Source organism: Cervus elaphus, chromosome 3 (assembly GCF_910594005.1).
Source record: "Cervus elaphus chromosome 3, mCerEla1.1, whole genome shotgun sequence".
Classification (NCBI taxonomy): domain Eukaryota; kingdom Metazoa; phylum Chordata; class Mammalia; order Artiodactyla; family Cervidae; genus Cervus; species Cervus elaphus.
Window position 1 is genome coordinate 55,790,998 of NC_057817.1, and position 14,519 is coordinate 55,805,516.

The window sequence follows — 14,519 nt, forward strand, 5'->3', positions numbered from 1 at the left end:
AAAGATAGGAAATGCCAAAAAATGTTCAACTACCATATAATTGCACTCATTTGCTAGGAAAGCAATGCTCAAAATTCTCCAAGCTAGGCTTCAACAGTATGTGAGCCAAGAACTTCCAGATGTTCAAGCTGGATTTGGAAAAGGAAGAGGAACCAGAGATCAAATTGCCAACATCCACTGAATCATAGAAAAAGCAAGAGAATTCCAGAAAAACATCTACTTATGCTTTGACTATGCTAAAGCCTTTGGCTATGTGGATCACAGCAAACTGTGGAAAATTCTTAAAGAGATGGGAATACCAGACCACCTGACCTGCCCCCTGAGAAATCTGTATGCAGGTCAAGAAGCAACAGTTAAATTCAGACATGGAATGGGCTGGTTCCAAATTGGGAAAGAAGTACCTCAAGTCTGTATAGTGTCATATCACCCTGCTTATTTAATTTATATGCAGAGTACGTCATGAGTACATCATGCCAGGCTAGATGAAGCACAAACTGGAATCAAGATTGCAGGGAGAAATATCAATAACCTCAGATATACAGATGACATCACCCTTATGGCAGAAAGTGAAGAGGAACTAAAGGGTCTCTTGAAGGTGAACGAGGAAAGTGGAAAAGAGGGCTTAAAACTCCACATTCAAAACCCTAAGATCATGGCATCCAGTACATGGCAAAGAAATGGGGAACAGTGGAAATAGTGACAGACTTTATTTTCTTGGGATCCAAAAATCACTACAGATGGTGACTTCAGACATGAAATTCAGAGGCTTGCTCCTTAGAAGAAAAGCTATGACCAACCTAGACAGCATATTAAAAAATAGAGACATTGCTTTGACAAAAAAAATTTTGTATAGTCATAGCTATGGTTTTTTCAGTAGTCATATATGGATGTGAGAGTTGGACCATAAAGAAGGCTGAGCACCAAAGAATTGATTCTTTTGAACTGTGTGTTGGAGAAGACTCTTGAGAGTCCCTTGGACTGCAAGGAGATCAAACTACTCAATCCTAAAGGAAATCAGTCCTGAATATTTATTCATTGGAAGGACTGATGCTGAAGCTGAAGCTCCAAAACTTTGGCCACCTGAAGGAAAGAGCAGACTCATTAGAAAAGGCCCTGATGCTGGGAATGATTGAAGGCAGGAGGAAAAGGGGATGACAGAGGATGAGACGGTTGGATGGCATCACCGACTCAGCGGACATGAGTTTGAGCAATCTCCAGGAGATGGTGAAGGACAGGGAAGCCTGGCGTGCTGTAGTCCATGGGGTTGCAAAGAGTTGAACATGAGCAAGCAACTGAACAACAACAACACGTAACCGCATACCTCAGTACTTAAAACAGTAATAAATATTCATTATCTTACAACTTCTGTGGTTGGTTCTGGAATTCAGGAAGTTTATCTGCAGAGTTTGGCTCAGAGCCTTTAACAAGGTGCAATCAAGATATGATGTCACTTATATGTGGAATCTAAAAAAGCCAAATTTATAGAACCAGAAATAATTTCCAGAGGCAGGATGTGGGTGGGAGGAATGGAGAGATGCTGGTCAAAGGATATAAACTTTCAGTTAAAAGATGAGTAAATTCTGAGGATCTAGTATACCATTACTAGATTCAGTGGCTATACAAGCACACCTAATTTTACTGTGCTTTGCAGATACTGGATTTTTTAGAAATTAAAGATTTGGGGCAATTGTGCTTTGCACAAGTCCATCAGCACCATTTTTTTCCAACAGAATTTGCTCAAGTCTCTGTGCACATAACAAATGCTTCAATGTGTGTGGGTGCATGTGGACTAGCACGTGCGCTCACACACACAAACACAGACAAATCCGACAGCTGCTGGTCATACACAGCATCTGATCTCTTCTATTGTTTTGTCTGCATTTTAAAACACTCAGCAAAACCACTTAGAGAAGATTTGCTGTTACTATTTATTACCTAACTTCAAAAACCCATGCTTATGCCTGAAGTAGTTTCTGAGTATTCTGAATCACCAATTCTCCTGGATTCCAGAAGAAGGCTGAGTTCCCAGAAAAGCAGATGAAAGAAATCTCTTTCCCAAACTTGTGTACCATTTTAATGCTTGAGCTTCAAAGCAGCTCCTCCCATAGTTCAAACTTTAAAAGACTAATTTCCACACACATCACAAGAGATGTATCAGTACTGAAGATTGGTTTGGAAGAATGTTAGAGACTCGAAAACAGCATCTCAAATAATGCCCTATGTATAATATACAGAAGGAAAAGATATGTGCAGAACTTTAGATTAGGTAATAGAAAGTTGTGAATACCAATAAAATGCTTCCCAGTATATGCCTGCTTCTTGGAGACGTGCCCAGCACCACTCCCTTGTGTTAAGGCTACGTGACATCACTTCCAAGGCCCAAACTGATTTTAAGTACCAGAAATCTTCAGGAATCACTATCTCCACAGACCATGAAAATGATAAAACCTGATATTACATTTTATCTCCACAGATCATCAAAATGGTAACACCTGATATCACATTTATCACTGTATGCTTTTTAAGGTATAAAAGCATTTTTTAAATCATGTGATAAAGTTGATACCATATTCATTGCAACTGTTTGTTTTAAACATGTGACATGCATGGAGTGGAGCTTGCTTTCCTTGTTTATCCATTTCAGAATAGACCAAAGCTGAAGGAAGGAGGCTCTTTAAATTCTAAAGAAGACAGAAAATTAGTCAATAATAGCTGGGTTACTAAAAAGTTAGGAGGACTTGCCTGGTTGCTCAGATGGTAAAGAATCTGCCTGAAGTGCACGAGACCCAAGTTCAATCCCTCAGAAGGGAAGATCCCTTGTAGAAGGGATAGCAGTCCATTCCAGTATTCTTGCCTGGAGAATTCCATGGACAGAGGAGCCTGGCAAGTTACAGTTCATGGGGTCACAGACACAGACACAGCTGAGCAACTAACACACACACACACACACACACACACACAGACGATTTGGAACCTCCCCCAGCCACCTCCATGTACCTACCTGTAAGTATGGCAGAGAGAGGAGGATGCAAGGCCAGTAGAAACATTGCATTGGCATCCCTGATAGCTCAGTTGGTAAAGAATCCGCCGGCAATGAAGTAGACCCTGGTTCAATTCCTGGGCCAGGAAGATCCCTTGGAGAAGGGAAAGGCTATCCACTCCAGTATTCTGGCATGGACAATTCCATGGACTGTATAGTCCATGGGTTTACAAAGAGTCAGCCACGGCTGAGTAACTTTTACTTTCACACTTTTCACGATAAAACTGTGGGCTCCAAGGGAGATTTTCCTTCTATAACTCACACAATGTGGGAAAGGAGGGCTATAAGCATATCAAATTATAATGAGGGTGTTGAGGGTACTTCAAAGAGAATTACTGCAAAATTTTGAATGTTAAAGTAAATACTATCCATTGGTCTACAGAGTCTACTTTGTGCTGGTTCTATTGATATCAAAAAAGACATGAGCAGTCACTGTGCATCTGAGAAACATAAAGAAAATTAATATGGAAAATAGCCATACAATTCAATAACTGAAGTGCAAGGTGTAAATCCATTAGAAATACTGGGATTTACTCACTGAAATTTAAGTGATATAACTAACAGCAATAGATCGTCTCTGGGACATGTATTCAAATAATGAAAACAAAATTTACATTGAATTTCATCATTGTTTTTGAACAAATTCCTCTTGAGACAAAGTAAACTGTGCAGTGGATGAAATCTCTATGGTATCTAGTCAGCATAGAAATACTGCCTGTTCTATAACCATGTTATACTTGGGAATTGTCAGAAGTCTAGAAGCCTGACAAGGAAAGGGAAGTTTTTCTTGTGGTTCTCGGTATGTTCTCCCATTCAAATTTTTTGTACAATTACATTGAGGATATAGAAAGGACATTCTGGTGGTTTTGATTTCCATGGGTTTTAGCTACCAAGTTATGATTTTATCATATTCATATCAAATGACTAAAATATGTAAGAAAATGAATAGATAAATGCCTAGAAATATTCACCCTTTCAAACACTTAAGCATAAATTTAAGGGAAAATCATGGAATTCAGAAGACCAGAACATAGCACCTTTACAATGTACTTTCTGCACTTATCTTTTATGTGACCCCTTTACACTTAGTGGTAAAGATTTTTCCTGCAATGCTGGAGACCTGGGTACAATCTCTGAGTGGGGAAGATCCCCTAAAAACAGAATGGCAACGCACTCCAATCTTCTTTCCTGGAGATTTCCTTGAACAGAGAAATTTGGTGGTCTACAGTCCATGGGGTCACAAAGAGTCCAAAACAACCGAAGTGGCTAACACTTTTACACTTAGAAGGCTTTCATATACGTCGCACACCTAAAAGTCTGTGTATATGATTAGGATAACAGCAAGGTAAAAACAAAACATGAGAGGATGTAATTTAAAGCCATTGTTTTCTCTAAACTTCTATGAAATAAAGAACTTAAAATCAGGAATAAATACTGGATCCATTATGTTGGCTGCATGCATGCCTGCTAAGTCACTTCAGTATGTCTGACTCTTTGCAATCATATGGACTGTAGCCGATGAGGCTCCTCTGTCCATGGATTTCTCCAGCCAAAAATACTGGAGTGGCTACCACCTCCTCCTCCATGGGTTTTTCTTAATCATTTCAAAACTTTTAGCAAAAGGAATACAAGAGTGTAGGTCTCATGTCAGACTGCTGGCCCTAGAAAGTTCCACAGAGACCTACGCTAGGTGACTGGATGCCTTTAGGTGTTACTTCTGCCCCCTCTGCTCTCTCCACAGATGTCTAGCTCTGCGCCTATAATGCGTGGAAACCAGTCCCTCTGCACCCACTTCACATTTGTAGCATTTTCCTCTCTGGCAGAGTTGCAACCTGTGCTCTTCACTGTGTTCTTAGCCATATACTTGTTTACCATGGGAGGAAACCTCCTCATCATTGGCTTGATCTGGGGCACCCCTTCCCTGCACACTCCCATGTATTCCTTCCTGGTTAACCTCTCCTTTCTGGAGATGTGCTATATCACTAGTGTGGTGCCTCAGATGCTGGTGCACTTGCTTGTGGAGATCAAGACCATAAGTGTGGGGCGCTGTGCAGCTCAGATGTATGTATTTAGCATCTTGGGACTGACAGAATGCTGCTTGCTAGCAGCCATGGCTTATGACCGCTTTGTAGCTATTTGCCATCCTCTGCATTACTCTCTCCTGATGGACCCTCGTGTGTGTTTGAAATTGGCTGTAGCATCTTGGACCACTGGGGTCGTGGTGGAATCAGCCCAGACCACATGGATCTTCACTCTGCCCTTCTGTGGAACAGGAAGGATCCAGCACTTTTTTTGTGACATCATGCCTGTAGTGAAACTAGCTTGTGTTGATACCTCCCACAATGAGACTGCATTGTTTGCTATCTCCGTGCTCTTTATCATGACCCCCTGTCTCCTCATTCTGTGCTCCTATGTGCGCATTCTGGTGACCATCCTGAGAATCCCTTCAGCCACTGGCAGAAGCAAAGCTTTCTCCACTTGCTCTTCTCATATCCTGGTTGTTTCTCTCTTCTATGGCACTGCCTTGTTCACTTACCTCCAACCGAAGGCTGCACACTCCCCAGAAACAGACAAGGCAGCTGCACTCATGTACACCGTGGTCACACCTGCTCTGAATCCAGTTATCTACACCTTGAGGAACAAGGAAGTGAAGGAAGCCTTTCAAAGAATAACACTAAGGAGCACTCACAGACGAATGACCTAAACCTGTTTATTACCAAACTATTTAGAGACCCATGTATCTGCCAGAAGTATTTTCTGGATTTTTTTCTCCTCCAATTTTCCTGGATTCCAGAATAAGAGTGATATCCTGGAAGAGAGATAAAAGAAATCTCTTTACTAAACTTGTGTGACATTTTACTCCAGTGCTTCACAGCAGCTCCTCCATAAGTAAAAGTTTAAAAGAGTCTTTTCTTAAAATATCATGAGACTATGGAAAACAGTGTGGAGATTCCTTAAAAAACTGGAAATAGAACTGCCATATGACCCAGCAATACCACTTCTGGGCATACACACTGAGGAAACCAGATCCGAAAGAGACACATGCACCCCAATGTTCATCGCAGCACTGTTTATAATAGCCAGGACATGGAAGCAACCTAGATGCCCATCAGCAGATGAATGGATAAGGAAGCTGTGGTACATATACACCATGGAATTTTACTCAGCCGTCAAAAAGAATTCATTTGAACCAGTCCTAATGAGATGGATGAAACTGGAGCCCCTTATACAGAGTGAAGTAACCCAGAAAGATAAAGAACATTACAGCATACTAACACATATATATGGAATTTAGAAAGATGGTAACGATAACCCTATATGCAAAACGGAAAAAGAGACACAGAAATACAGAACAGACTTTTGAACTCTGTGGGAGAAGGTGAGGGTGGGATGTTTCAAAAGAACAGCATGTATACTATCTATGGTGAAACAGATCACCAGCCCAGGTGGGATGCATGAGACAAGTGCTCCGGCCTGGTGCACTGGGAAGACCCAGAGGAATCGGGTGGAGAGGGAGATGGGAGGGGGGATCGGGATGGGGAATAAGTGTAAATCTATGGCTGATTCATATCAATGTATGACAAAACCCACTGAAATGTTGTGAAGTAATTAGCCTCCAACTAATAAAAAATTAAAAAAAAAAAAATATCATGAGAGAAATATCAGTGCTGACTCTTGGTTTAGTAGAATGAGGAGAAGCTCCAAAACAGAAACATCAAAAATGCCTTTTGTATAATGTATGGAAGTAAAAATGTGTTAACAGATCTTGAGTTTAAGTAATAGAAATTTGTGGAAACCAATGAGATGCTTTGCCATGCATGACTGCTTCTAGGAGACATGCCCTACACAGCTCTCTCATGTTAAGACTACTTGACGTCTCTTCCAAGGCCCAACCTGTTTCTGGTTAAGTACCAGAAATCCTCAGTAGTTAGTACCGCCACGTACCTCCAAAATGATAAAAACCTGATATCACATTTAGTACTCTATGCTTTTCAGATATTAAATCATTTTTAAAATCATGTAATAAGTTTAATATTATATTTGCTGCATCTACTGTTTTAAATATGTGATATGAGTGCAGTGGAGCTTCGTTTACTCATTAAGCCATTTCAGAAGTGACCAGAGCTGAAGTAACAAGGCACTTTAAGTTCTAAATAAGACAGCAAATGAGTCAAAAATAATTGCATTTATTAAAAACATAGAAAATCACCCCAGGCACCTCCATGTATCCACCCGTATGTGTGGCAGACTGAGGAGGGTGAAGCAAGTTGGAAATGCCGCACTTACAAAACTGTGGGTTCTCAAGGAGATCTTCCTTCTATCTCTCACAGTAGATGGGAAGGGAGAGCCTCAAGCATATGCAATCATATTCAGGGTGGGAGGGTGTTAAGAGTGCCTCAAAGAGAAATACTGTAGAAACTGGAAGGTCTATTAAAAGGAGAAACTGGATAAAAGTCTCCACTCTGAAGCTTGCTGAGATGTAGCATCTGGGGCAGCTGAACTACTTCCATCTGAGAGGAGCTTCAGATGACTAAATGTTAAAGACAGACTTTGGTTGTATCCCCTGGAGCTTGGGTCAGGGGGAGTAGATATAGAAACATAAATGTGAGGACTGCTTCACATACAATTATTGCTATCTTTTGTATTGAGGTTCACTGTAGGAATCTCTAAAAAGCAGAGTTAGAAACGAATAAAGAATACTTGAAAAAATAACCAACTTAGGTATAAATTTACAAAATATGCTAATATCTATATGAGGAAAACTACAAAGCTTTGATGGAAGATATCGAAGAACCAGAAAAATGGAAACCTAATAGCCTTTTACATCAACAGCTGAACCACATCGTATATTACATCCTATAACAGCCTGGGCCTCATCCAGTAAGGAAATTTGCCCTTTTCCTCTCTCTCATTCCTAACTTACCAATTCACCAGACCACACAGGGTCTAGAAGCTGTTATGTACTGGCTGAGTTCTGAATTTAAAATATGATAAACTTTTTCAAATTCAAAATCACTATATTTCAATAATTTAAAAAATCTGCAAGTTATAGTAACTGACAGAGCTAGTTCAGGGAAACAAAAGGGAGAATCAAAAGAGCAAAATTAAACAGCTATTGGGAAAAGTAAAGCCATTTCATAGTTGTGTTCCTAAAGAATTGAGCATTCTGTTACAAATATTTGATTTTTTTACATGAAAGCCAGTGACACACATAGGATTGTTATGTTATATGTTATACCTAGGGTATATGTTATACTCTGGCTTATGTAGAAATTTGAATGGAATCATCTATCATCTCATTATTTTCCAAGTATGAGAATTTAGCAAAAATATGGAGCACCTTATTAATGGCAAACTGGTAAACTCCTTTATAATTAATATATTGATCTATAAATTCATAAAATATGTACACAGAACTTATTCACTTTATGTTCAGAGGTCTTCTTTCACTACTACTTTGAAAATTTCCAGTTATATTAATAAAAAAGCTTCCAATGCATACTAGAAATATTAAAGTCAAATTTTACTTCTTAGAAGATGCTTGCATTCTGAGAGCACACATAAGGAAACATCAGTATTGGAAGAAGCTTCCATTTCAAAGCAATGGAAAAACAACAGAGGAAGAACAAGTATTAGACATATTTGAAGTGTGTCTTTTTGGTAAGTTTATTAGCAAAAAGTCTCCTGTAAAGCTTTTGAAGACAGTTATCATTTTTAAGCCTATTCTGTCCTGATAAAATCATATTTAGCTATTTCCAGTAAATGATCAATAAGAACACAAAACAACTTCTGAAGCTGGCTGATAATATGTAGTCGCTAATGTTATATATGGTCCAATGGCATTTAAAATATGCCTTTGTTTCATCTTAATTTCAATGCATTAACCACTGACACCCCACAGGACCAATTTGAAATTTGAAATCAAGTTTCTAGTTGATATCTCACTCAGAAATTCAAGGTATGCCTTGAATTTTGGAGATGCCCAAAGCAAACTTATGAGTGAACCTACCCTGAAAAAAATGTCAAAATTTTCCATTCTACATCTTAGCACAAACTACCACACCATCCATTCTGTATGGAGGGTAGGAGTCTTAGGATTGCCCTTGTAACACAACTTTTTTTGTCACTATATTCAATCTGTCACAAAATAATGGCAATTACACACAGGAAACATGAAAATCCTTCACTTCTCCTTAATGTTCCTGGCATAGTTCAAACTATCATCTTTTTTACCTTTAATTGACCTCTCTGGTGGCTCAGTGGTAAAGAATCTGCCTGCCAAGATGTGGATTCATTCCCCGGGTCGGGAAGATTCCCTGGAGAAGGGCATGGCAACCCACTCCAGTATTCTTGCCTGGGAAATCATGGACAGAGAAGCCTGGAAGGCTATAGTCCATGGGATCGCAAAAGAGTCAGACAACTTCTTAGCAACTAAACAACAACACATCCACTAGGAAGGACCGACCTTATTCAGTATGTTCCAAACTACAGTCATGGTGATAGTTGCAAATTAAAAATTTCAGTAAACCATAACCATGTCTGAGTGCTTACAGTAGGCTCATAACTTAGAATAGAGACTAACATGAAGAACATAGCCAAAAAAGGTCCAGCTCCTTTTTGCTCTCACAGACCTCATCTAGCTCCATGGTCTCTCTGTTCTAATTTCAATGACTTTCTTTCAGTTTCTTGAATATCATCTCACCATGCAGATGATGCACATGTTGCTTTTTCTCCTTAGAATCTCCCTCTCCAATAACAATGTTGTTGTTGTAACTATTCTCTTCATCTAATTAATCCAAGTTCTTCAAATCTCAAATCAATAACCACTTATTTATGAAACCTTCATCTCCATAACTACATATTTTTCCTGTTACATATTTTATGACATTGTTTAACTTTCTTTGGGTCCCAAGTTTTCTTTCCATATTTATGGTGCTTCAGTTGTTTATTTGTATTTCTTTTCTTATTAACTCATTTGAGATATTCAAATTTATATTCCTTCTCCAAACTGCTTGATATTACCCCTACAGACCTTGTTCTTTTCAGATATTTTTATATAGTTAGACAGTGAACCATTCTGAAAATGTACTATGGATCTTCACCCTGAGCTACCTCTCCTTAAAAGAGAGGAAGTAATAATAATTAGATCAAATACACATTTGGCACCTAATCTATGCCAGGCATTGTCCTGAGTGTTTTACAAAGTATAACTCCCTTATACCTCACAACACTTCAATTGGGGTATTATTATTTCTATTATAAAAATGAAAAAATTGAGGCATAGAGAATTTAAGAAACTTGCCAGTGGTAACTAACAGCATTTGTAAATGATAAATTCATTATCTTAAATACCATACTACTATATATTTTATCTATTTTTTAATTGAAGGATAATTGCTTTACAGAATTTTGTTGTTTTCTGTCAAACCTCAGCATGAATCAGCTATAGGTATACATATGTCTCCTCTCTCTTGATATATTTTTTCTTCAAATTACACACTTCTATTCGGTATAACACTTAAACTTAGAGGTGCCTGAATGGTGCAGCAGTTCACTTCCTGCTTGTTGCAGATGAAGACAGTTTATTTATAGAACATGCTCAGATTTCTCAGTCAGTTGTTCACAGGACATTCCCCACGTTATCTTAAGCCAGAGGTAGCAATGGGACCTGCAGGTACGCTGGCAGGGTGCATAACTTGTTCTCAGAAAAATCTAAATACTTAGGACCTGGTCCCAAATACGAACTTTTTGTTGATAAAGGAAACACAGGATTTAGGAGGTTTAAACTCGAAGAATGAACTGGATAGGGTGAAAAAGTTTCTTTAGCATAAAAGGGAGTAAATGAAGAGGCTGAAGAGAAAATCTTGATATGAACTGTTAATACAGTCATATGGTATCCCAAAATCAACTGAGTCAATTTATATTTATAATTTCAAAAATTTGATAGGAAATTAGACATGTATAAAGTAGTCTGTGTATTTTCATGACAGTCCACTGACCATGGGCTCAGTTCAGTTCAGTCATTCAGTCATGTCCTACTCTTTGCTACCCCTTGGACTGCAGCATGCCAGGCTTCCATGTCCATCACCAACAACCGAAGCTTGCTCAAACTCATGCCGATTGAGTCAGTGATGCCACCCAACCATTTCATCCTCTGTTGTCCCCTTCTCCTCCCACCTTCAATCTTTCCCAGCATCAGGGTCTTTTCAAAGGAGTCAGTTCTTTACATCAGGTAGCCAAAGTACTGGAGTTTCAGCTTCAGCATCAATCCTTCCAATGAACATTCAGGACTGATTTCCTTTAGGACTGACTGGTTGGGTCTCCTTGCAGTCTAGGGGACTCTCACAAGTCTTGTCCAACACCACAGTTCAAAAGTATCAATTCTTCAGTGCTCAGCTTTCTTTAAAGTCCAACTCTCACATCCATACATGGCTACTGGAAAAACCATAGCTTCGACTAGACGGACCTTTGTCAGCAAAGTATGTCTCTGCTTTTTAATATGTAATCTAGGTTGGTCATAGCTTTTCTTCCAAGGAGCAAGCATCTTTTAATTTCATGGCTGCAGTCACCATTGGCAGTGATTTTGGAGCTGAAAAAAATAAAGTCTGTCACTGTTTCCATTGTTTCCCCATCGATTAGTTTTCTGAATGTTGAGTTTTAAGCCAGGTTTTTCACTCTCCTCTTTCACTTTCAAGAGGCTCTTTAGTTCTTCACTTTCTGCCATAAGGTGGTGTCATCTGCATATCTGAGGTTATTGATATTTCTCCCGGCAATCTTGATTCCAGCTTGTGCTTCATCCAGTCCAGCATTTCGCATGATATATTCTGCTTATAAATTAAATAAGCAGGGTGACAATATACAGCCTTGACATACTCCTTTCCCAATTTGGAACCAGTCTGTTGTTCCATGTCCAGTTCTAACTGTTGCTTCTTGACCTGCATACAGATTTCTCATGAGGCAGGTCAGGTAGTCTGGTATTCCCATTTCTTGAAGAATTTCCCACAGTTTTTTGTGATCTACATAGTCAAAGGCTTTGGTGTAGTCAATAAAGCAGAAGTAGATGTCTTTCTGGAACTCTCTTGCTTTTTCAATGACCCGAAATATGTTGGCAATTTGATCTCTGATTCATCTGCCTTTTCTAAACCAGGTTGAACATCTGGAAGTTCATGGGTTGGAGGAAAGAAATCTGTTTTAAATACATTTCACTATCCTTTCCTTTCTACATCCTTTATTAACTTTAATGCATATGAGGCATATTTTGAATTTTATCTCCTTAGCGATCATTGTCTCTTTGCTTTCTTTTTAATTGGAAAAGCACACCTTCCTGATTCTCAGACTACATGTTATCACTATAGAATATGGGAGGCTTGTGACCAAGGCCTCAGAAGATATTGACTCAAAATCTGATACACAATCCTGAAAGTTTCAATCAAACTAACTCTTGAGTTTTTATTTAAGCAAACAAGAAGGTGATATCTCTTTTCATTAGACTTGAACTTGGGAATATAGAACTCTGGAGTACCCAAGGACTATAGCACAAGCAAAGAGAGTATTGTGATTATGATGTCTATGAGAGGAAAACACTGCCTAGAGATGCATTTTCTTGAGTCATGATGACTTATAGGCCAGTGAATCTAGCTTTAGTAAAACATATAATTTTCTACTGTAGACAATAATGCCCTCCCCTTCTTTTACCATTTGCTTACATCATTCTGAGATGAGGTATTCCTTACCAGTAACTGAAAAATGCAATAGCTCAAAAACCATTGTATCTGAAGTTCTAGAGACATCTCTTGTTGTTCAGTCACCAAGTCAAGTCCAACTCTTCGTGACCCCATGGACTGCAGCCCACCAGGCTTCCCTGTCCCTCACCATCTCCCAGAGTTTACATAAGTTCAAGTTCACTGAATCAGTGATGTCATCCAACCATCTCATTCTCTGTTGCCCTCTTCTCCTTCTGCCTTCAATCTTTCCCAGCATCAGCATCTTTTCCAATGAATCAGCTGTTTGCATAGATGGCCAAATTATTAGAGCGTCAGCTTCAGCATCAGTCCTTCCAAAGAGTGTTCAGGGTTGATTTCCTTTAAGACTGGTTTGAAATCCTTGCTTTCCAAGTTGCTCTCAAGAGTTTTATCCAGCGCCATAGTTGGAAAGTGTCAATTCTTTGGCACTCTGCTTTCTTTATTGTCCAGCTCTCACATCAGTAAATGACTACTGGAAAGACAATAGCCTTGACTATATGGACCTTTGTTGGCAAAGTGACATCTTTATTCTTTAACACACAGTCTAGGTTTGTCATAGCTTTACTGTCAAGAAGTAACTGTCTTCTAATTTCATGGCTATAGTCACCATCCACAGGGATTTTAGAGACATGGATATCGCTATATTTTAACTCTATCATTTTACTCCCCTAAGAAAGATTATTTCCATGCATTCGTTTTTCTAGCTTTACATATCTTTAATGGTTTTCCCTACAAATTTCATGAATTAAAATTGATTTTAATAATTCCATTATTTAATCAAATATAACATGCATATATTATTTAAGAGTAATTCAAGAATAATGTAGATTTATTCAATAAATATCACTCACATAGTTTAGGTAAACAATTCATAGGTCTCCATTTCACAAGATTCCTGAGACGTCTAATTTTATGAGGTTTTTCCATTTACCTCAGAAGGAAAAATTTGAACAAATTTTTGAACAAAGTAATCTTTATGACCAGATCACTTGACTCAAGAGAAACTTCCCAAACAAACAGACCAAAGTATATAACCAGTGTCTAGACCCTTTCCTAGACAGAGATACTTGTGCTATCTTTTGGAGCTAATTTTTGAATTTTTAAAAATAATAATTAGGTAAGACTCAAAAAATAATATTTTCTCAGCTTCTATATACAGTTTCCACTAAGGGAAAGCAGATGCCAAGTGTTTATTAATAATTATTGATTAAGCTAGCAACATTGACTAATCTGGTAACAAAGATAAAAACCTAGAATAGGATCTTGTATACTTAGAAATTTTTACCAAATTATGTGTTTGCAATATAAACAATACAATCAGTTCAAGCTACTAATTGCCAAAAATGTCTTGCAAGAAAGGAAATATACCTATACTCACATCCTACCAGTTAGTTAAATTAAGAGGTGGTTTATTTCATGGTATAGATTTAGGAAGACCATGTATTTGGCCATGAAAAGGTCCCTAGCAGTGCCATCTGGTGGACAGAATCTACAATGCTTGTACCTGAATGTAAGTAAAGGCTAAAAATTACACGCACACACAAAAAATCTGACTCTCTGTGACATTTTAGTTCTCAAGATAATGTGACATATACAATTTTACTAAAATTATTATATTTAATAAAATTATTGTTAAAAATTTACCCAAAGAAATAGAATCATTCCCTTCTTTGCTTCTTCAATCTATTTTATGTGTATGTCCAAGGAAGAGGGACAGACGACTCATTTTATGTTAC

General features: G+C 38.3%; 1 protein-coding gene across 1 annotated transcript; it reads left to right on the top strand.

The window, feature by feature from the left end:
* Positions 1 to 4,781: 4,781 nt before the first annotated feature.
* Positions 4,782 to 5,744, top strand: LOC122679068 (olfactory receptor 10C1-like). Its single transcript, XM_043879332.1, has one exon. It carries the CDS (start codon positions 4,782 to 4,784, stop codon positions 5,742 to 5,744), a length of 963 nt encoding a protein of 320 aa, XP_043735267.1.
* The last annotated feature ends 8,775 nt before the right edge of the window (positions 5,745 to 14,519 follow it).